The following is a 24,280-nucleotide window of genomic DNA, read 5'->3' on the forward strand; positions in this document are numbered from 1 at the left end:
GCTTAAATACTTAATTAGGTTGTCCATTTTTTCCATTAAATGAAGATGATAGGTAAAGGGACAGATGGGAAGGGAGGTGGTGAGTGGAGATAAGGGGACAGGGAGAAAAAGAGCCAATGTATAGAATCCTCCTTTTTAGTTTGCTCCCTGCAGCTGTCACTATAAGAGAGAATGCAAGTTCTATTTAAAGGATTATGGTGTAACTGGGTAAACACTGTAATCCCCAAGGAAAAGGTGACCTGCATAGGCATTTAATAAAATCCCAGCAGCTTTAGAAGTATGTGCTGAATGTTCCAATAGCTAAGCTAAGAGGCACATTAGAAGCTTAAAACAACATTGTTTCTCCTCTGTTAGGTCTCACATCTGCCAGTCCCGCTGGGAATCACTGGGTTGTACATAGAGCAATGTTCCCGCATACACCACACGCCTCAGTCATCAAAACCCACTAAAGCCTATAGAGTATAGAGAAAGTCCTCGTCTTTTAACTCACTTGCTTGGCTTTGCACATGTTTATTGTTTGTGATCCCAAATGGTACAACTTTGAAAAACTAGGCAATACAGGAGAAAAGAAGCACTTGTATGAACTCCCATAAACTGTCCTGGGGCTACAACGAGACGTCATGGCTGATGTGGCATTTCTAACCTATATTGCACATTTGGCAACACTGAGAAGCACTGGTCAGTGGTGAGGCTTGATGGGAGAGAATTTAACTCTGAAAGACTTAACGCAGAGGTGTTTAAGTCAGCCCACTCACTACAGGGTAGAGGTAGGGGGCACTGCCTTTCCCACTGCTTCATCTCCAGCTGCTCTGTGTGGACTAGGAATGCTTTAAGCAGCCTAGACTGCTTAACCTTGTGCCAGTGACTACGGTCCATCTGGGGATAGCAGGAGAGCAGCGTGCACCAGTCACTCCCTCATCTCACCTTGTCCTCTGCACCACGGAGGCTATAGGCGCCAACTTCGTGGGTGCTCTGGGGCTGGAGCACCCAGAGGGAAAAAATAGTGGGTGCTCAGCAGTCCTACTGATCAGCTCCTACTCCCCCACGCAGTGCTTCCCACCCACTGGCAGCCACGCCGATCAGCACCTTCCCCTCACTCCCAGCACCTCTTGCCCATCCTGATCAGCTGTTCCAAGGTGCGCAGGAGGTACTGGGTGGGAGGGGGAGGAGCGAGGGCAGGGCACGCTCAGGGGAGGGAGAGAAATGGGGCTGGAAGAGGCGTGGCAGGGGTAGAGTGGGAGTGGGCGTTTGGACACCATTGATTTAGACTGTGAGCGTTTTAGGGCAGCAATCGTCTTTTACAATGGGGCACTAGTCTTGGTTGTGGCCTTGTGAGTGCGACTGTAACACAAACAGGTAATACTGTGAGGTGGGGTAGGAAAGTGAATGAGATTAATATGTTGAATAACCAACTTTGACCTGGCTTTCGGGAGCATTCAGAACAAATTTCTGAAGCAATTTCATTAAATTCCTTTGTAGACAGACCCAAGTAGCTGTCTCAGCCATGCTTAGAACTAAACATTTATGGTTTTAAACAAAGTTTCTAACAGAAGTTTTACTGCTAAGGCTTTTGCCAATGGCAGTTCTAATTAGACAGTTATTAAAATTCAAACCAAGCCAAAAGAGTTTGTCTCACGATAGGTTTACTGCTTATTTTATATTGGTAACGAGAACGTCGTTCAGTTAATTAAAGCAAGTGTGAATAGAAACACATGCAAAAGAAATCACATTCACAGAAGCTAATTACTGAGATAACAAAGAATATAAACCCACATCGATTATGGATACGTGGACTAGGAGTCACTTGCAGAGGGAAAAGGATAGATAAAGATTGCGTATCTAGAAAGACTTCTGTTTTGGGCTTTATGAACAGCCACTGTGCAGCCTAGTAAAGGAAGGGGGGAAAATATTCAGAAAGACTCAAGGAGCTTGATTTTATCTTGTGCATAGTTTTATTTTCCCAAGAATAAAACTTATTCATGTGGGATAGAGGCCGGGCTTTTGAAAGAGGCTTGTAAACTGGGAAGCAGGAAACCTGAAAAAAATGGAACCTGTTTCAGACTTATTTTCCCCTGGATTTATTGCCAAATTCTCCCATCCCCTCAGATTTTTAAGAAAGCAAAACACCTCAGATACAATCCAAAGGCAAGGAATGATCACAGAACCTACTGCTCTCTCTGCTTCTTGACAGAGAAACGAGATTTGAGAAAGCCAGATGTTAAACATATTTCTGAAGAGGGATTGGGCAATGGGAATACAGTGATACTGATGTCTGGCTGTGGTTCGACTCATGGAGTAGAGAAGAATTTGACAGCTGTAGAGTTTCATGTCACCTGGCGAGTGGAAGGAGTGTGTGTTGAGAAATGATGCCACTACGGAGGGTGTCTCCTTCTGCCCTCTGGAACTGTCCCTTGATCCCAACTTTCCAGTTCCCTCATTTCTCCTGAGTCAAGTTCTCCACATTCTCCCTACAACCACAGGACTACTGGATCTATCACCTCACCTTTGAATTCAGAGTATGCTGCTGAGCAACAAACTATGGGACTTCTCAGATCACATTATATATTCTCAGGCATGGAAGAACAACTATAACAGAAAAAGAGAGTGGGGCAACTGGATCCTCATAGTCAGTCATAAATCTTGAGGGTCAGATGCTATATGTCAGAATAACTCCACTTACTTCCATGGATTTACACCAGCGGTTGGGCCTGGCACTAAAGAAGAGAAAAAGTGAGCGTTTGTGGCAGATGGGATCACGACGGAGGAAGTGGAAGCCCAGGAAGACGGGAGAGAATTGGACACAAGAGCCAGACATCCAGGTCCCAGACAATTATAGAAATTGGCACTAAACCATGTTCTCCATAGAATCAACTGGGACAATCTCGTAAACTCAGAGCAATCTCTTTGACCTGCCACATCTGATCACACTACAGTGTCCGTTTTGTGGATTTTACAGAATGCTGTGAATAAAGTCAACTGACATGTCCACTATTTATGATTTGATTTTTCTTCTTGCTTAGTCATTCTCGTCTCTCCTATCTTTGTGCTACATACAAATATCAATCCTGTTGGTGGCCAGCCTGGTTAGCTGCAAGCCTTCCTCACATCCAATGGCAATTTTATATTCAATGGCCAGTAAATGTTTCTTACACTGAACATATTCTTATTGATCTAACAGAACCAAAGTGTTTGGCTTCCTGTCTCTTTTGGGACTCCCTTTAACTTTTATCCATTGAATACCAAATATGTTGATAGTACGCTACTATACATACCTGCAATATGAGGGACTCTTTATCACCCTCTAATCGTGCCAGTCGTTCTTGATAGGTTTCATTGTTAGCAGAAGAATGATGATTCACCTGAGACTGAAGATAATGATACTAAGAATTTAAACAAATAACTGAAATGAAAATGTCAAGCAACAGCAAACATAATGAAAAGTAATACAGAACCAGGGGAATTGCAATAATGCAAAATAAATACACATATTATACTGAATATGATCCTGCAAAGAGCAACCTGGTATGCCATAAGCAGTTTGGAGACTCCTTTTATGTGCAGCTGAATTTTAGATAACTTCTTATTTCTAGGGATCAATACTTCTGAACACCCAAAGATCAAGAATGACATCCAGTAGAACTTCATGTCACTCCTGGCCTTTGAGCATACTAACACTTTTCCAAATCAGTGGAATACCAATTGTGACCTGAACTGGAATCAGTGTACCATCAACCATTAGAAAGCCTGTAAGGTATTACATGGCAGGCATTTCTTTCTGCTGTCCATTTGTTTTAATTTGTCATGCAAACTTTCATTGAAAATATCACAAATAGGTTGGAAATTCATAAATGCAAATATTTGTGCTGACATGCAAATTTGTGCATTTGCAAAACAAATTGACAGAACTTACTGGTAGTGCAACCCCTGAAAATAAACGTTTATTATTAGACCAAAAATATGAAAGAATCCAGCCTCCACAGTGATCAGCAGCAACTTTCTGAAGAAAAGCAGCAAATCCTATAGAAAATGAACAGAGGTGAACCTAACTGAACCTCTGGCTTTGGACACCTGCAAACTTTGGAATGTTAAAAATTCACTTCAAGAACCAGTCTTTGTATCTTGGACCCAACATTGGAAATAATACAAACTAAGAGCCATGAAGACTATGCACAGAAGCATACTGAACTGTGGTACTTTGACATCCTTAGTCAATAAGACTTTGTATTAATTATAGCTTATGCAGGAAAGCCATTTAAGGATCCACTTTACATTTTTAAAGTAATTCCAGGTTATAGCTTACTTTGCAATTAAGTCCCTATGAAAAGGCTACAGGAAAATATGACTCTCTCTTTTATTATTATGAATTTATTAAAAATATCTTATAATGCTTATAATAGAGAAAATGAAAGTTTAACAATATACAATATAAGTTCAGGCTTTAAAAATCCTGCCTAGAAATAAATCCTTACATAATATTCTTCCAACATGTAAGACTCTACAGAATCTACTTCAAGTCCTTTGCTTTGTTTTTCTGACGAAGTAGACCACAAAAAGCTACCTTGTATTTTATAGGCTACAGCTCAGAGGATGCATTTTTAAGCAACATAATTACTATAAAACCAATGCAAGGAGAAAAATGAATTCCTTGTTAATGGGTTATTACCATGTTCAGCTAGCAACTTATCAGGAACTACTGCTGCTGTTTAATTAGATTTCTAAAGTAAACTCACTGTGCAGAGATGATAGGAAAAAAGCAAATGTCACATTAGAACAGTATTAATGTCATTGTCAGTGACCATGCAATTATGGGCCTTAATAACAATCAATAGTGCAACAGCGTCTGCAGTGGTACTGAAAGGAAGACAGTGAAAAGCTGTGAAATTTATGCAAATGAACAATCTGTATACAACAACACAATCTACTGAAATACTGCCTGATTCCGCTTCCACTGAAAGTCAACTGCAAAATTCCCTTTGTCTTCGATGGTACAGGAGCAACTCCACATATTAGTAATTTTTGAAGAACGTATGGCAAATTGCTATGATAGCAGATACTGCACTATGCAAGGGCAGGAAAAGATAGTCCTATGGACAAGTCACTAGGGCCAGATCTTCAGTGAGTGTAAATAAGTGTAGCTCCATTGATTTCAACATAGCTCTGCCAATTTGCACAGTCAGAGGATCTGTCCCTTCTGCCGCCCCTCCGATATGTAAAATGGAGATTATATTTCCTGTCTTGGACCCTTTGTTTTTTTTAATTCAGTTGTAAGCTCTTGTGGGCTGAGGTGTCTCTTGCTATGATTTGGTAAAAGGGGTAAACAGTGAGGTGGCAAAATTTGCAAATGATACAAAACTACTCAAGATAGTTAAGTCCAAAGCAGACTGCGAAGAGTTACAAAGGGATCTCACAAAACTGGGTGACTGGGCAACAAAATAGCCGATGAAATTCAATGTTGATAATGCAAAGTAATGCACATTGGAAAACATAATCCCAACTGTACATTAAAATATAAATCTGATGGGATCTAAATTAGCTCTTACCACTCAAGAAAGAGATCTTGGAGTCACTGTGGATAGTTCTCTGAAAACATCCACTCAATGTGCAGCAGCAGTCAAAAAAGCTAACAATGTTGGGAATCATTACGAGGGGGATAGATAATAAGACAGAATATATCATATTCCCTCTATATAAATCCGTTGCATGCCTACATCTTGAATACTGCATGCCTATCTGGTCGCCCTATCTCAAAAAAAAAAAAAAAGATATATTGGAATTGGAAAATATACAGAAAAGGGCAACAAAAATGACTAAGGTATGGAACAGCTTCCATACGAGGAGATTAATAAGACTGGGACATTTCAGCTTGGAAAAGAGATGATGAAGGGGGTATATGATAGAGGTCCATAATGGCCATCATGATTGGTGCGGAGAAAGTAAATTAGGCAGTATTATTTATTTTTTCTCATAATGCAAGAACTAGGGGTCACCAAATGAAATTCACACAGCAGGTTTAAAAAAAACAAACAAAAGGAAGTATTTCTTCACACAATGCACAGTCAACCTGTGGAACTTTTTGCCAGAGGATGCTGAGAAGGCCAAGACTATAACAGGGTTCAAAAAAGAACTAGATAAGTTCATGGGGGATAGGTCTGTCAATGGCTATTAGTCAGGATGGGCAGGGATGCAAAACCATGCTCTGAAGTGTCCCTAGCATCTGTTTACTGGAAGTTGGAAATGGCGACAGGGGATGGATCACTTGATGATTACCTGTTCTGTTCATTCCCTCTGAAGCACCTGGCATTGGCCACTGTTGGGACAGGATACTGGGCAGGGGCTAGATGGACAATTGGTCTGACCCAGTATGGCCATTCTTATGTTTTTATCTGTATGAATATCCCCTTGTTCAATAAGGCCCTGATCTCAGTTGGGATCTCTAGGCACTACTGTACTACAGATAATGTAGGTAAACCTGGCAGTGATTATTGTGATGGGTTGGATCACAGTTACCCCCTTTGGACTGCCAACTGATGTGCTGAGACAATTTCTGCCCCTGCTTTCTTGCCCTGGCAGCTTGGGACGTCAGTGCTCTGCCTGGTTTGATCCAGGCCTGCTAGCCTGTTGCAAACCCAGACCCAGGTCTGAACCACGTCCCCTAACAGCTGCAGGCTTAATTGAAAGCAGATTAAGAAGTGTTCCTCAGATGCTCAACTCCCAATGGGGTCCAAACCCCAAATAAAATCCAAAACTCAAATTGTTCGCCCTCTATAACACTGATAGAGAAATATGCACAGCTGTTTGCCCCCCCCCCCAGGTATTAATACATACTCTAGGTTAATAAGTAAAAAGTGATTTTATTAAATACAAAAAGTATGATTTAAGTGGTTCCAAGTAGTAACAGACAGAACAAAGTGAATCACCAAGCAAAAAAAACCAAAACAAAAAACCATACGCAAGTCTATGCCGAATACAGTAAGAAAACTGAATACAGATAAAACACCCTCAGAGATGTTCCAGTAAGCTTCCTTTTACAGACTAGTCTCCTTATAGTCTGGGTCCGGCAATCACTCACATCCCCCGTGGTTACTGTCCTTTGTTCCAGTTTCTTTCAGGTATCTTTTGGGGGTGGTGAGGCTATCTCTTGAGCCAGCTGAAGACAAAATGGAGGGGTCTCCCAGGGGTTTAAATAGACTCTCTCTTGTGGGCGAATACCCCTCCCTCCCCCTGTGTAGAATTCCAGCTACAAGATGGAGTTTTGGAGTCACATGGGCAAGTCACATGTTCATGCATGACTCAGAATTTACAGGTAGCAGCCATGGTTCACATGCTACCTTGAACATCCTCATGTAGACTTTTTATGTGGATCGGAGCCTTCCAAGATCCATTGACCGTTAAGTGCTTCTTGACTGGGCACTTAACTTGCAAATTCCTTTCTAAAGAAGCTGACCAAATGCCTTACTAAGGCTATTTAAAATCAAACAAGTATACAGCCAATATTCATAACTTTGAATACAACAATGACACATGCATACAAATAGGATGAATATATTCAGTAGATCATAACCTTCACATAGATATGTTACATGGCATATGTAGCATAAAACATATTGCAGTTATGTCATATATACATTCATAAGCATATTTCCATAAAGTCTTATGGGGTTACAATTATCTTAACTAGATCCAAGTCATAGTGGGCTACATTTTGAAACATGGCTACTTAGGGGCAGAGCTGCATGGTGCTGTGCATCCTTGACTTCCACGGTTTCAAAGGGAACTCAGGGTGCTCCAGATCTCACAGAACTTTTGATGTATAAGGTTTTCTAGAGGGTCTCAGGGGGAAGGGGCTTTAACATCTGCTCCTTCCTTTTCTTATTTTTTCAATTTATCTTTGAAAACATCTCTGTGAACATCACCTTCCCTGCACATCCCCATCAATGGTCTTTTTCAGCGGTCGGCAACCTTTTAGAAGTGGTGTGCCGAGTCTTCATTTAGTTACTCTAATTTAAGGTTTCACGTGCCAGTAATACATTTTAAGGTTTTTAGAAGGTCTCTTTCAATAAATCTATAATATATAACTAAACTATTGTTGTATGTAAAGTAAATAAGGTTTTTAAAATGTTTAAGAAGCTTCATTTAAAATTAAGTTAAAATGCAGAGCCCCCCGGACCGGTGGCCAGGACCCGGGCAGTGTGAGTGCCACTGAAAATCAGCTCGCGTGCCACCTTTAGCACGTGTGCCATAGGTTGCCTAACCTTGGTCTATTTTCACCCTTTCTTTAAAAACCAAAAAAACCCCCAAAACCCCACAACAGTTGTCAAAAGTGCATAGGTCCAGGTTAAATTAATCCTTTTGATGAGGTTCATGGATCTGTCCAGGTGTTTTTAAGAGAAAATATTTTATTTATGATTTTTTACAGAGCTATAATGGAAATAAAGAATTCCAATAAGTACCCAAGAGATGTCCTTGTATGTCCAGCAGGGATATCCCCTTGGCCAGTGAGGCTGCATGACTTCAGACATACTGCTAGCTACTCTGCTTTTGATATTACAGAATCACTTAGAACCTGGGACCTTTGACCTAACTGCCCCCAACATTAGAAATACTTCTTTCACCCCATCATTATGGGATACAGGGTTCTGATGGACAACCTTCCCCAACAAGTCCCTATTACCCATATCAACACGATGGGGGAAACCCCCTGCTATCAGCGTAGAGCACATGCAGTACCTTAGGAGCATCACCACAGGCCCTCTGCTCTACATGGAGCTGGATAAGCCACAGCCAGGTGAGGAGGAAAGGAGGAGGAACTTGGCATTCTTCCAGCTTATTGTATTAGTTCATATCCCGAAACAATTCATTTTTTGTTCAGGTCCAACTGACTCAATCAGTTAACACTTAATTTTTATAAATTCATTGTGTGTTCAATACATGCCTCATTCCAAGCCTGACATTATAATCCTCACTGCAAATTCATTTAGGGCCACAGGGAGCCAGCACAAGGCATATGCACCACTAGTCCTACCTAAACCCTGTTGTGCGGAGCCAAAAGCATTGCACGGTCTTTTTGCTGGCCACTTCTGCATGGGGGTGAATTTCTCCCTTGGAATTTACAGTTTAATTTTAGATTAGCTTTCAGAGTGGTGCATAATATTCCATTTAGTTTTCAGAAGATTTGACATTTGATCATGCTGTGCATTTTTGCTAAAAGTACTGTGGCTCACTCATCTTCCTTGAATATATAATTCCTCTCTAGAATGTCTGACTCTTAGTTTTGCAAGAAGACGAGCCACATCAGTGCTTTCAATATTACAAGCATCCCCTGCAACTAATCTTCTTTGGCTGTGTAGTTGGGCTCAAGCCTGGGAAAATAAAATATGATGCAATTTTGTTGTTGTTGTTAGAAAATGTTCTTAGCTTTCTTAGTTGCTGACTAAGAAAGACATTCTGTCTTTGACCATCAACTCTGTGATGATAAAGATAATGGTTCTTTCAAGAGTTTGTACAGGAATCTTGAGAAGTAGGTAGGTTCTCTAGCAATTTTTCAAACCTCCATTTAGCTTAATCTCAACAGGACAGGCAAAATTTAAGGGAGAAAGGAGGGCTACTGAGGGGCAGAGAAACAGAAAGGAGTTCTAGATTTCAAGACCTGTGCAAGAGAAGCTTCTACCAAAAAAAAGTGAGATTGTGTTTGTGATGAAAAAAGATGAATTTTGTATGACACACTCTTTTTACTGCTGGCTTTCCCCTGTTGCTATTTGTTTTTAGGAAACAGGACTGTGGCTTCTTATGTTTAGGGGAAAGATTTTACAGGCATTTTTTGCCATAACTAACTTCTCATGAAACAAACAGGGTTCAAAGTTGCAACAGAAGAGTCAGCTGTCTAAAAGAATTAGATAAGCATCAAATCACAGACATCTGGGGTACTTTGCTGCACCCACGTTTATCAAAGGTACAGATGCCCAATGTTGTCTGCCTTCTTGTATGCTTGTGAAACATCCCCAATTGCAAGTGCATTATTCAATATCCATATAAAAGCTAGTGAATCATTCTCATGTGAGCAGGAAAATATCAGCTTTGCTAACAGGTCAGCTAGCGAGTCAGCTATTATCTGTACTTGTCAGATAAGCGCAGACAAGATGACCTGTTAAATAAAAGTAGTAGACTGATGTTGCAGTTGTTTAAGACTTGGACAACATTTGTGGTGAACAAAGACAAGATAAAACAATATAATATAACCCAAGGCCATCTGTGGATGATTGGAATACTTTCTGCAGTTGTAAAAGTAGAGTACTTAGTTTCCTCTAAGGCAATGCAGACAGACACCAGCAGGGACTGAATGTGGGACCTTTGACACTAAAATCACAAGACTTTAAAATACCTGATTAAAAGACATAACTCCATTAGTGATCAGTAGCTCTTATAATTACATGCTTAACAGCCAGGACCAGCAAGACTTATTACAGAGACAACAAAAATATTAAGTCTGAGGACCAAGCCTGAAAGACCAAAAATAAGCATGTGTGATGAGTAAAGTGTGAAATCAATTTTCAGAATTGAGCCAGCACTTCAGTGCCTGTCTGTTTTAGGAATGCATTATTTATAAAGTAAACATTTCCCTTAACCCAGCATGCTCTGTGGGACATCTACAATTGTTTTCCCAATTAAAGTAAAAGTTTTCACATAGAGGTTTACCCTAGCATCCGCTTCAATGTCTTAAACATCTTCAGTGTCTTAGATTCTCTCTGTCACATTATGCTCTCTTCTAACTTGGATAAAACGCTGTTTTGTATTGGAAGCACTTGCTGTGTCTCTCAGTATCATTTATGTAATCTAGTCATTAGCCATTCCTCTTCCAAGAAGCTTAAGTGTTACACCAGAATATATAGCAAGAGTATCACAAAAATTTCAGGACATGCTCTAGAAGTATTTATTTTATAAGAATATCAGAATTAAACACTAAGCCCTGGTCTACACTACGGGGTTAAGTCGAATTTAGCCACTTTAGGCTCGATTTTAAAATGAATGCGTCCACACAACCAACCCCATTCTGTCGACTTAAAGGGCTCTTAAAATCTATTTCTGTACTCCTCCCCAGTGAGGGGAGTAGTGCTAAAATTGACCTTGCTGGATTGAATCTGGGGTAGTGCGGATGCAAATTGACGGTATTGGCCTCTGGGAGCTATCCCAGAGTGCTCCATTGTGACTGCTCAGGACAGCACTTTGAAGTCCGATGCACTAGCCAGGTACACAGTAAAAGCTCTGGGAACTTCTGAATTTCATTTCCTGTGTGGTTAGCGTGGCGAGCTCAGCAGCACAGGTGACCATGCAATCCCCCCAGAATCGCAAACGAGCTCCAGCATGGACCGAAAGGGAGACACTGGATCTGATTGCTGTATGGGGAGAAGCATCTGTGCAGGCAGAACTACAATAAAAAAAAGAAATGCAAATATATTTGCCAAAAATCTCACAGGGCATGTTGGAGAGAGGCTACAACAGGGACACACAGCAGTGCCGCGTGAAAGTTAAGGAGCTGAGGCAAGCCTACCAAAAGACAAATAAGACAAATGGTCGCTCTGGGTCAGAGCCCCATACATGCCGCTTCTATGATCAGCTGCATACCATTCTAGGAGGGGACCCTACCACTACCCCATCCGTGGAGACCTGCAAGGGGAGAGGATTTTGCAGGAGGAAGAGGAGAAGGAGGAGAATGCACAGCAGGCAAGTGGTGAATCCGTTCTCCCCGGCAGCCAGGGCCTTTTCATCACCCTGGAGCTAATACCCTCCGAAGGCAGGATCCCTGACCCTGAAGCTGGAGAAGGCACCTCTGGTGAGCGCACATTTGTAACTACACCACAGGGTTTAAAAGCAATAGTGTTTAATTTGCCCTGAAGAATTGAGATGCATTCGCGGCCAGTACAGCTCACTGGAAAAGTCTGTTAACATGTCTGGGGATGGAGCAGGAATCCTCCAGGGACATCTCCATGAAGCTCTCCTGGAGGTACTCTGAAAGTATTCTGGAATCATTGCAGCACAAAGCATGGCATTAAATGGTCCTGGATTTTGGTTGCATTCTATATCTTTCTGTTATAGCCTTGGTAGAGTAAAAAGAAAAGGAGTACTTGTGGCACCTTAGAGACTAACAAATTTATTAGAGCATAAGCTTTCGTGAGCTACAGCTCACTTCATCGGATGCACGAAAGCTTATGCTCTAATAAATTTGTTAGTCTCTAAGGTGCCACAAGTACTCCTTCTTTTTGTGAATACAGACTAACACGGCTGCTACTCTGAAACCCTGGGTAGAGTGATATCATTCATGGTCACCTGGTTGAAATAGGGGAATTTTTGTAAGGGAACAGTAAAAGGACCCCATTCATGCTGGGCTGTTTGCACTTGGCTAAAAGGGATCATCATGCAGAATAGCCATGTGGTAGGGTGGTGTGTGCTACACATTCACCCGAAAACTGCAGCTCCTCCTTTTAAATGTGAAACCCAACCCATTGCTTGCTATGGGAAAGGATGGCGCTGCAGTTTGAAACTATTCCCACATTTTATGCATAAGAAGTCAATCCCACGTACCCTTTGCCTTACCATGGCTGCATGGAAACCGAATTCTGTTGCCCAACTGTGTGTGACGTGTCACCATACCGGCAGGTGCTCAATATAAAAGGCAAAATGCGACCTTGTACCTAAAGCACACGTGCTTTCTGCTGTGAATTGCTTGATTCACTGTGAAAGAGTCTCCCTTTTGTTCTCAGAAATGCATCATCTTAAATTTTACTCTCCCTTTTTATTTCCCCCAGGTGCAAATGTTTCTATGCTCCCCCTATTATCTCCATCCCTGAGGTTATCGCAGATTAGAAGGCGAAAAAAACTGCACTCGCGATGACATGTATTCCGAGCTCATGTAGTCCTCCTGCACTGATAGGACACAGATGAATGCATGGAGGTACTCAGTAACAGAGGCCAGGAAAGCATTAAGTGAGTGCAAAGAGCAGAGGCAGAAGCGCGAAGAGCAGAGGCGATGCTAAGGCTACTGGGGGAGCATACGGACATGATGAAGCATCTGGTACAGCTGCAGGAAAGCCAACAAGAGCACAGACCCCCGCTGCATCCATTGTACAACCGCCTGACCTCCTCCCCAAGTTCCATAGCCTCCTCACCCCGACGCCCAAGAACGCGGTGGGGGAGAGGGAGGGAGGGGAAGGCTCCAGGCACTCTGCCACTCCACTCCAGAGGATGGCCCAAGCAACAGAAGGCTGTCATTCAAAACAGTCTGATTTGTAGTGTGGCTACAATAAGCAATGTGGCCTTGTCCTTCCCTCCGACCCCACCCCACCCGGGCTACCTTGTCAGTTATCTCCCTTTTTTTTTTTTAAATTAATAAAGAAAGAATGCATGGTTTCAAAACAATAGTTACTTTATTTCGATGGGGGGAGGGTGGTTGGCTTACAGGGAATTAAAATCAACAAAGGGGGTGGGGTTGCATCAAGGAGAAATACACACAACTGTCACACCAAAGCATGGCCAGTCATGAAACTGGTTTTCAAAGCCTCTCTGATGCGCAGCACACCTTGCTGCGCTCTTCTAATCGCCCTGGTGTTTGGCTGCTCAAAATCGGCTGTCAGGCAATTTGCCTCAACCTCCCACCCCACCATAAACGTCTTCCCCTTACTCTCACAGATATTATGGAGCACAAAGCAAGCAGCAATAACAATGGGAATGTTGGTTGCGCTGAGATCTGACCTAGTCAGCAAACAGCGCCAGCGAGCTTTTAAACGTCCAAAGGCACATTCTACCACCCTTCTGCACTTGCTCAGCCTATAGTTGAACTGCTCCTTACTACTATCCAGGCTGCCTGTGTACGGCTTTATTAGCCATGGGAGCAAGGAGTAGGCTGGATCCCCAAGGATTACTATTGGCATTTCAACATCCCCAATGGTAATTTTCTGGTCTGGGAAGTAAGTCCCTTCTTGCATCTGCTCGAACAGCCCGGATTTCCTAAAGATATAAGCGTCATGCATCTTTCCCGGCCATCTCACATTTATGTCGGTGAAACGTCCCTTGTGGTCCACCAGTGCTCGCAGCACCATTGAGAAGTACCCCTTGCAGTTTATGTACTCGCTGGCTTGGTGCTCCGGTGCCAAGATAGGGATATGCGTTCCGTCTATCGCCCCACTACAGTTAGGGAACCCCATTGCAGCAAAGCCATCCACTATGACCTGCACATTTCCCAGAGTCACTACCCTTGATAACAGAACATGAATGATTGCATTGGCTAATTGGATCACAGCAGCCCCCACAGTAGATTTGCCCACCCCAGATTGATTCCCGACTGACCGGTAGCAGTCAGGCATAGCAGGCTTCCAGAGGGGCTATCGCCACTTGCTTCTCAACTGTCAGGGCAGCTCTCATCTTGGTATTCCTGTGCTTCAGGGCGGGGGAAAGCAATTCACAGAGTTCCAGGAAAGTGGCCTTACGCATGTGAAAGTTTCGCAGCCACTGTGAATCATCCCATACCTGCAGCACTATGCAGTCCCACCAGCCTGTGCTTGTTTGCCACGCCCAGAATCAGCGTTCCACTGTATCAATCAGCCCCACTGCCACCGTGATGTCCCAATTGCCATAGCCCGTGCTTTCAGGAATGTCTGTGTCCATGTCCTCATCAAAATCATTCTCGTGCTGGCGTCTCTTAGCCCAGTTCTGCACATACTCCAGGATAATGCGCGAGGTGTTTACAATGCTCACAACAGCAGCAGTGAGCTGAGTGGGCTCCATGCTTGCTGTGGTATGATGTCTGCAGGAGAGCAGAGTTGCAGCGGAAGTGGTGGATGATGACAACATGGAGAAATTTGCTATTGAGACTGAGCTCATTTACAAGAGTAGGAGAGCAGAGTTGCAGCGGAAGTGGTGGATGACGACGGTTAGCAGTCATATTGCACCGTCTGTTGACAGGAGCACCCAGGACACAACAACAGCGGTGACAGTGAGCTGAGCTGAGCAGACTCTATACTTGCCGTGGTATGGCGTCTGAACAGAAAAAAGGCGCGAAACGATTGTCTGCCGTTGCTTTCATGGACGGAGGGACGACTGATGACATGTACCCAAAACCACCCGTGACAATGTTTTTGCGCCATCAGGCATTGGGAGCTTAACCCAGAATTCCAAAGGGCAGCAGAGACTGCGGGAACTGTGGGATAGCTACCCACAGTGCACCGCTCCGTAAGTCGATGCTAGCCACAGTAGCGAGGACACACTCTGACTACTTAATATGCTTAGTGTGGACATATGCAATCGTCTGTATAAAATCAATTTCCAAAAATCGACTTCTATAAAATCGACCTAATTGTGTAGTTAGACATACCCTAAGAAGTACAGAGATTGAGCTGGAAGGGGAAAAAGGAGAAATAAATCAGACCACCACCATTAGCTACTTTAATTTTATGAATTTATCAGATTGGAGGTGGGAGAAGCTCTTGGTCTGGGTACACATGGATTTTTCAAGCTTTGTGCCAAGTCTCCTTTTATTTTCATAGGAGATTGGATTCAGAACACAGCTTATTGTCCCACACAGAAGGAAAACCTGAGTTCAGGTTTTCTATATTAACTCTCATAGCTGAATGCTCCACAGCCTGCAAAAATAAGGCCCTTTAAGTAAGGACGTATGGAAAATAATAAAATTCAATATGGGCCAATCTATGGTTTCCTTGTGCGTGCTAAATTTCAGCTTCAGGAATCTTTGTCAAGCTTATTCTAAGAAGCTTGATAATTCCGTCAGTACATTGAAGCACTGTAATTCAGCACTATTTCTAAGGAAGCCATATTGAAAGAATAATAAAGCTCACAAGCATATAGATCAGCGATTCTCAAACTTTTTTGGCAAGGTGCCCATACCTTAATAGGGAGCTTGTGTCACAGTTCTCCTCCCCTCCCATTCACAATCACATGAACTATCTCCAGTTCCACAGGGAATTGAATAGGTTCCCTGTGGCAACTACAGCAATTGCATGCATGGAAAAAGTAATATTAACAACATGCTTAATGTATTCTGTCTTCATTGCAATTTGGCCCCTGAAAACAAAGAAATGGAGCCAGCAGTGTGTGACCAACCAGTTTTCCGCTGACTACTAGCAGTAGTCTGAGAACCTGTGATTTGTCATTTGCATCCAGATTGAAGAAAGAACACCTCATTCCCCTACCCGCTTTTTTCAGGATCAGTCTAGTGTGGGGTCAATGCTATTGAGAAAAATATGTAATTCCCACCTCTATCACTGTTCTGGGACTCATCTGGGTCACTACTTCCATTCCACAACAATTGTGTAGAAATGGGCACACAGCATATTATTTGTGAAATATTTGTATTTGGGGATATTATTTGAATCTCCAAATATTATTGTAATCCGAATCCAATCTACTGATATTTTAGAGCTACCTGACTGTATAGGGATTTTTGAGGAGTTGCTGGATACATGGCTCTTCATGGTTCACCTGGATGCAATGAAACAAGCAGCAACAGGTTTCTCCTCTAGCCCATCTCTCACGTTTGGTTAGGGTGAGGGAGGACGGGTAGCCAGACAGACAGAGCTAAAAGCACATGATCAGAAACTAAGAAAGGCAGAGCTAGAGGAACTTATACACTCCTAGACAGCATGAAAATTTGCTGAAATTCTTTGCTCTGAACTGGATGGCTGGATATGGCAGATGTGCTGGTATTTGGAAAATCTAATTTTTTATTTTCCCCCTCCCTAGCCTTTCCAGCCAACAAATGGGAGACGGTTGTCCATTTTGCTCCCTCTCACATTCTTCACTAAATTAATTAGATCAGTGAAGGTTTAACAGCTTCAGACAACTCTCACCCCACAGTTAGTGGAAAACATCAACATTTATTTTTGACATCATTAGCTGATCACTTATCGGTGCGCACACAGTCCCCTGTGCAACAACAGAGATCACACTTTTATATCAGAAATATGGGTTCTACTTAGGTCAGAGGAAGGGATACTAGAAAGCAAAGGGAAATGGGGAAGAGTGATGATTTTGGAAGCAAGCATAAAATTCTGTGGGAGAACTTCCTCCCCCACCTCATGAGAACTGAACAGAGTTCATACTAGAGATAAGTATCCTTGACCTTACCCTAGATGGGAGCTTCTTTTTCTCTTCACTCCCAGCTTCCTCAGTTTGTCATGGAAGGTTTAATTAGGGAGACCTTGATGTCCTTCCTAACTGATGTTGGGCCGTGAGTCACAGGGCTAGCCTTCTGTAAAATGGCTTGAAACTGGCGACAGTATCCAACAAACTAATGCTGTGTGAGAAACATGCAGAGGGGCCTTGATCCCAACTTGCTGCTTTTTGAGCTGTGATGCTAGAAAAGTACTGCTATTTATAAAGACTATTCTACATCCTCTGAGGATGGAGAGGCACTTTTGCATCAATATAAGCTTACATGGCCTCCACAGCTGTATATCTTGATGGGCTCTCTTTTGTCTGTAGGTAGCAAGGTCTCTTAGAATGTCTCCATAATTATAAATAATAATTATGGCAGACTGAAACACCACGTTCCGCATCCCTCCCCACCACAACAGTTTCAGAGTAGCAGCCGTGTTAGTCTGTATTCGCAAAAAGAAAAAGGAGTACCGGTGACACCTTAGAGACTAACAAATTTATTAGAGCATAAGCTTTCGTGAGCTACAGCTCACTTCATCGGATGCATTTGGTGGAAAAAACAGAGGAGAGATTTATATACACACACACAGAGAACATGAAACAATGGGTTTATCATACACACTGTAAGGAGAGTGATCACTTAAGATAAGCCATCACCAGCAGCAGGGGGGGGGAAAGGAGGAAAACCTTTCATGGTGACAAGCAAGGTAGGCTAATTCCAGCAGTTAACAAGAATATCAGAGGAACAGTGGGGGGTGGGGTGGGAGGGAGAAATACCATGGGGAAATAGTTTTACTTTGTGTAATGACTCATCCATTCCCAGTCTCTATTCAAGCCTAAGTTAATTGTATCCAGTTTGCAAATTAATTCCAATTCAGCAGTCTCTCGTTGGAGTCTGTTTTTGAAGCTTTTTTGTTGAAGTATAGCCACTCTTAGGTCTGTGATCGAGTGACCAGAGAGATTGAAGTGTTCTCCAACTGGTTTTTGAATGTTATAATTCTTGATGTCTGATTTATGTCCATTCATTCTTTTACGTAGAGACTGTCCAGTTTGGCCAATGTACATGGCAGAGGGGCATTGCTGGCACATGATGGCATATATCACATTGGTAGATGCGCAGGTGAACGAGCCTCTGATAGTGTGGCTGATGTGATTAGGCCCTATGATGGTATCCCCTGAATAGATATGTGGACAGAGTTGGCAACGGGCTTTGTTGCAAGCTTTTGTTGTCCTGGGTATCCATGCCCCTCTGCCATGTACATTGGCCAAACTGGACAGTCTCTACGTAAAAGAATGAATGGACACAAATCAGACGTCAAGAATTATAACATTCAAAAACCAGTTGGAGAACACTTCAATCTCTCTGTTCACTCGATCACAGACCTAAGAGTGGCTATACTTCAACAAAAAAGCTTCAAAAACAGACTCCAACGAGAGACTGCTGAATTGGAATTAATTTGCAAACTGGATACAATTAACTTAGGCTTGAATAGAGACTGGGAATGGATGATTCATTACACAAAGTAAAACTATTTCCCCATGGTATTTCTCCCCCCCACCCCACCCCCCACTGTTCCTCTGATATTCTTGTTAACTGCTGGAATTAGCCTACCTGCTTGTCACCATGGAAGGTTTTCCTCCTTTCCCCCCCCTGCTGTTGGTGATGGCTTATCTTAAGTGATCACTCTCCTTACAGTGTGTATGATAAACCCATTGTTTCATGTTCTCTGTGTGTGTGTATATAAATCTCTCCTCTGTTTTTTCCACCAAATGCATCCGATGAAGTGAGCTGTAGCTCACGAAAGCTTATGCTCTAATAAATTTGTTAGTCTCTAAGGTGCCACAAGTACTCCTTTTCTTTTCACCACCACAGTGTTACATACATCTGCCAGATCTTATTCAACTTCTTAGCCATTATAGGCTGAATGTCTGCTGGTTGTGAAATTGTTTCCTACCATATCAACAATTTGCTGAGTGTGCAATGGGCACAGTTAAATTACTTTTTTGCCTTTCCACCAGTAGGTAAGATTCTATTGGTCTGGGGAATTATTCCCTGTGCTTATTATAGAGAATATTGCTACAACTGATATATTTCCTATCAGTAAAAGGCAAAAAGAAAACAAACATTTTAACTGTGCCTACTGTATGACCGAGAACAGGCTGCCGTGTTTTCTGGCTCTACTGACTTGCTCCTTCATTTTGCTGCTACCCAGCCAATGCCCAGGGCACGTCTTGGCACTGCTCTCTTAACAAGTCTTTTCACAGCTAGGAAAGTACAGATGGCAGAGCTGGATTGTGGTAACATTTGTTTCAATTTGATCTAAGTGGTTTTTCTCCTTCCAGCTATCACCTGGCACTCGTGGCTGCACAAGGTAAATGTTACAGGAGATCACTGTTAAGGGACTGATTCTGATTTTCTGAGAATCTGAAAATATCAGCTGCATCATCTGCCTGGGGTTTGCAATTTTACATTTGTCCCTGCACTCCCATAATCCAGTTCAAGACCACGGACTTTATACTGCAATGAAAATCTAGCTATGCTACCTAACCTCTCGTAAAATCAAAACTGATCCTTCTCCCTTAAGTGTTTTATACTCATGGTGAAACTGTTCTCTATTGTAGGAGAAGTGCTTTTATTATCAGCCAAAAAGCATCAGTTTGTGATTACAGGATCTGAAATCTTTATATGCCATCACAGTTGGTGCCAGAACATGTGACACTACACTGGGATTCTGGGGCACGAGGATTCAATAAATCATTTTGATTGTTGCAACATTTTATCACTTATAGGAATTTGGGAGCACAACAGCTCAGGTTCTTCTGGGAGCACTGCAAGACTGTTTGCAAATCTCCACTTCCGTTCAGTCCCACACTTTTTTCTTTAAGAACCATTTCTAGAAAAGGGAGAAGTATTGAAACTGCTTTAAAGTCATCAGCATAAAAGGAATTACACAAAACTACTGTATGTCATTATACTTTAATTTCTGTAAAGTAAGATTATAGAGTGTGCACTATATTAACAGCGCATACATTTCTGGCATATTGTTTTTGGAAATAATCCCAATATATCCACTGTTTCAAGAATTAATTCTTCCATGAAAACATTAGACAGTGTTAAGCACTCCTTACCATAGGGAACAAAAGATTAATAGTGTTTCCGAGCTAACCCTTAAGGAATTTAAAATTCATCACCGTGGAGTCCAGCTTATAGAAAGCTACTACTTGAGCATTCCCATTTATTAGAGAGAACTGATATGTGTTATTGGCATCAGTTTAAAGTGTATACTGCACATCTTATTTACTGCACATAAACCTTTACTTGGCATACATAAGATTTGAGAGATGAAATTTTATCAGGAAGGGGAAAATGTACTGCTTGAGAACTTATTTTAGTAGAAAGATTTAACTTCTGACCTAGGAAAACAGTAATAAAAAGTTATTTATCTTTGATTTAACTGTGCAAAACATAGGCTAATCTCTGATAGTATAATATTACCCACGGTTATTTCCTGCTGCATACCCCAACTGAAAAGATACAAGGGCCTCCGGGACTGAAGCAAATATTTTCCATATAATTTTTTTAAACTGACTGAACTTCAAGCTTCAGCCTTTATCAGAGATTGAGATAATATTGTGAAGCTTTCCATGAATTCAAAAAGTCAATTAAAATTGCACATCCTGTTCACATTTCACATACAGAATAGACTTCTATTTATTTATATATATAAAATATAGTTAAAAATCAGTAAAACTGAGACACTAAAAGACTGAAAACTGTATGGCATGAATACTTATTTGATTCTTTAAGAGAATGTATAGTATTTGCAAAAAAATATTTATACAAAATACATAAAACTAGACTTTAAAGGCTATACTATTTCTGGAAAGTTAGAAAAGAATTTTTTTATACAAAAAATATTTATTTATTGCTATCTTTAAAAACTGAAGAACAGTGTCTGGAAAGGATACAAGAAAATTATAAAAATCCACTAAAAACACACTTAATTCTTATGTGAAAAGGAAAATTCTGTTTTCTGCACTTCTACTTTAGACAAGACAACTTTAAAAAAAATCACATTTAGAAGAAACTTTGTTAAGTTCAGACTGCTCACCATAAAATTAAGATTTCAATTGTATTTCATCTATTTTTAAAATATATAAGCTACACTGCACAGCAAGTATGTAAACCGCCCCCCTCCCCCAAGTTCTGTGCAATTACACCTATGCAGAAAGAGTTAATTAAATGAACTACTGACACAAATACTCTCATTATCATAAAGTTATCCACAACATATTCTCTTTGCTTACCATAAACTCTTATAAAGGAAGCATGCTGTATGTTTACAATCTCAGTAACAGCCAACTTAAAATATTATTTTCCATTTGTTCAAAGCTTGATTTCAGAATTTTATTTTAAGCACAAAGAGATATTTTTCCCTTCATGGAGGTATGCCTGTAATTAGATTCTCATGAAGAACTTGGCAATTGTTTAAGTTTGAGGTACTAAATATGTTTTTCCTTATGAAGCTGAAAAGTCAAAGTCTGTTACTAACAAGTCTTTACAAAGAGACAACAGAGTACAACAAATCACTTACCCTCTTTAGCCACGTGAAGTGCTTGTAAATATCAATCTCACCATCCATGCTTTGGGCCCATCTCAGCAATAATATTTCCTGGGTTAAGAGGAACTTTTTGGACAGAGGACAGAGCTTTGTCTTGCAGAATGCAATCGCTACGTCTCCCCTTTCTGCCTCCACCTCTAAGAGCATGAATCTGTGTTCATATTTTTTCTTAAATCTCCTGACTCTGTCCCTCAGGCTTATCCCAAACTCTGCTGACTGATGTATATACAACACACAACTGCATAAACTTCAGACTCTCCCCTCTGAGCATCTGTTTTTTTTAGTGCAGATCACAATTAGTGACAAGCAGCAACATCATTCTAAACGTTTCAAAAGATGTATCATGCCAGACGGTCTCTTGGAAAAAAGGAGCCTTCGATAGTAGTCTAAATCTGCAGTAACTGTTCCCTATTAATGGCAAAATAACAAGCTAAAAATTACTAAGCTCTCATAGAGAAACTATTTTCAAGTAATGCCTTCCCTGGCTTTCTGTTTCAAGAGCGGCTGGAACTCATTTCCCAAAGACCCCCTATTTCCTGTCTCTGTTTTACTCTGTGTTTATCATAACACTCCTCAACTTCTCAGTTTATTTCAAGCTGGGGTTAAGCCTAAAAATAAGCCATGCTCTTTGAATTACTTGCCTGTTTTCACAGAACACATTGTAAAAATAGAAGAGGTTCAAGAAGGACCTTTATGGAGAAGTCAAATATTCTACGAACAAAACTTTTGCTAGAAGGGCCAAAGTTTCATCTTTACAAAGAACAACGATACGCCCCCAGCTTTTTAGTCTTTTTCTACTGCAGATGAAGCCACATAGCATGGCAACGTTTCAAATTTGCAATGCCAAGATGAATGTATAATCAAAGCAATGGTTCTGCTGAAAGGGGACATCTCAGGCGATTTTGCCTGTTATAGTGGTGTCCCCTAGTGTCTACACACAGTATTATGGCTGGTTTCAGAGTAGCAGCCGTGTTAGTCTGTATTCGCAAAAAGAAAAGGAGTACTTGTGGCACCTTAGAGACTAACAAATTTATCTGAGCATAAGCTTTCGTGAGTTACAGCTCACTTCATCGGATGCATCCGATGCATTCAAAGATGCATCCGATGAAGTGAGCTGTAGCTCACAAAAGCTTAGTATTATGGCTGCGACTTAGTTTTTCTTTATGAATTCCAATTTCAGCTTTTTAAGATTTCACTGGTGAAAATGCCCTAACTTGAAACTGGACAATAAAGAACTCCACCTGGAGAGAATTATTTTGGACAAAAATATTTTAAAAATTGTAAGAAGTTAAAAGACAGGATCCAGGTCATGTCAACCTCTGAAAAAAACAGGATGCCTTATGAGTACCGAAGTTATATTCCATCAAGTGGCTTGGGGAATGGGGTTTTCCCCCTTGCTGAGTCAACAATGACATCCTCACACCCATGCAGGTCACAGGGCACTCACACAGATGCCCATTGCCTCCAGATTCCCCAGTCAAACTCTTTCTGACTTTAGAGGGAATTCAACAGCAGAAAGAGGGAACCCATACCCAATAACATTGCTGGCAATGGCACCACCATGTGCAAGGAACAACCAGGAGTTTGAAGCAGTATGTTTCCTTGAAAGACAACTCTTGTCTGGCTCTGCCTCATTTAGCTACACCTCAAAAGTACAGAGGCCTCAAGTAAAAATCTTCATCACTGGAGATTTTTAAGAGCAGGTAGGACAAAACACCTGCCAGGGATGGTCTAGATAATACTTAGCCCCTTCCAGTCCTCTGATTCTATATAGAGGAGTTTCTGCAATTGGAGGGGTGAAAGGAGTGGTGCCATGTTATCTCAACTGAGACAGACTTTGGTCACAGGAGCTCTGTTCTATACCCTCCAAGGCAAAAAGCAGAAGGGGGATAATCCAGGTTGCCAGCTCTGCTTAAAAGTTCCTTTTTTTTATTTAAAGCCACATGCTGGGGGAAATGTGTAAGACTTCTAAAGAAAGAGTGATGTTAAAAAGTGCTAGTATGATTAAATGCACAAGCAAACCTCTTTTCAGAATAGTAGCCGTGTTAGTCTGTATCTGCAAAAAGAAAAGGAGGACTTGTGGCACCTTAGAGACTAAACAAATTTATTTGAGCATAAGCTTTCGTGAGCTACAGCTCACTTCATCGGATGCATTCAGTGGAAAATACAGTGGGGAGATTTATATACACAGAGAACATGAAACAATGGGTGTTACCATACACACTGTAAGGAGAGTGATCAGGTAAGGTGAGCTACTGGGGGGGGGGATGGCGGAGGAGACCTTTTGTAGTGATAATCAAGGTGGGCCAGTTCCAGCAGTTGACAAGACTGCTGTCAACTGCTAGAAATGGCCCACCTTGATTATCACTACAAAAGTTCTCTTCCCCCCACCCCAGTAGCTCACCTTACCTGATCACTCTCCTTACAGTAAAAAGAAAAGAAGGACTTGTGGCACCTTAGGAGTGTTTTTTTTCGTGGATACAGACTAACACGGCTGC

The 24,280-nt window shown here is 41.6% G+C and overlaps 1 protein-coding gene across 14 annotated transcripts in view; it reads right to left on the reverse strand.

Annotated features, from left to right (window-relative positions):
- The window catches only part of PPFIBP2 (PPFIA binding protein 2), a 205,280-nt gene that overhangs the window by 85,163 nt on the left and 95,837 nt on the right, over nt 1-24,280 (reverse strand). For 7 of the 14 annotated variants that reach the window (XM_043517349.1, XM_043517362.1, XM_043517351.1 and 4 more), the window contains exon 4: nt 3,273-3,365. In XM_043517349.1, the coding sequence (XP_043373284.1) occupies nt 3,273-3,365 (93 nt within the window). Of the gene's footprint in view, nt 1-3,272; nt 3,366-21,755; nt 22,298-24,280 lie in introns of those variants that run through there. The other 7 variants (XM_043517352.1, XM_043517359.1, XM_043517356.1 and 4 more) reach the window with 4 other exon arrangements.

This window comes from Dermochelys coriacea, chromosome 6 (genome assembly GCF_009764565.3).
Source record: "Dermochelys coriacea isolate rDerCor1 chromosome 6, rDerCor1.pri.v4, whole genome shotgun sequence".
Classification (NCBI taxonomy): Eukaryota; Metazoa; Chordata; order Testudines; family Dermochelyidae; genus Dermochelys; species Dermochelys coriacea.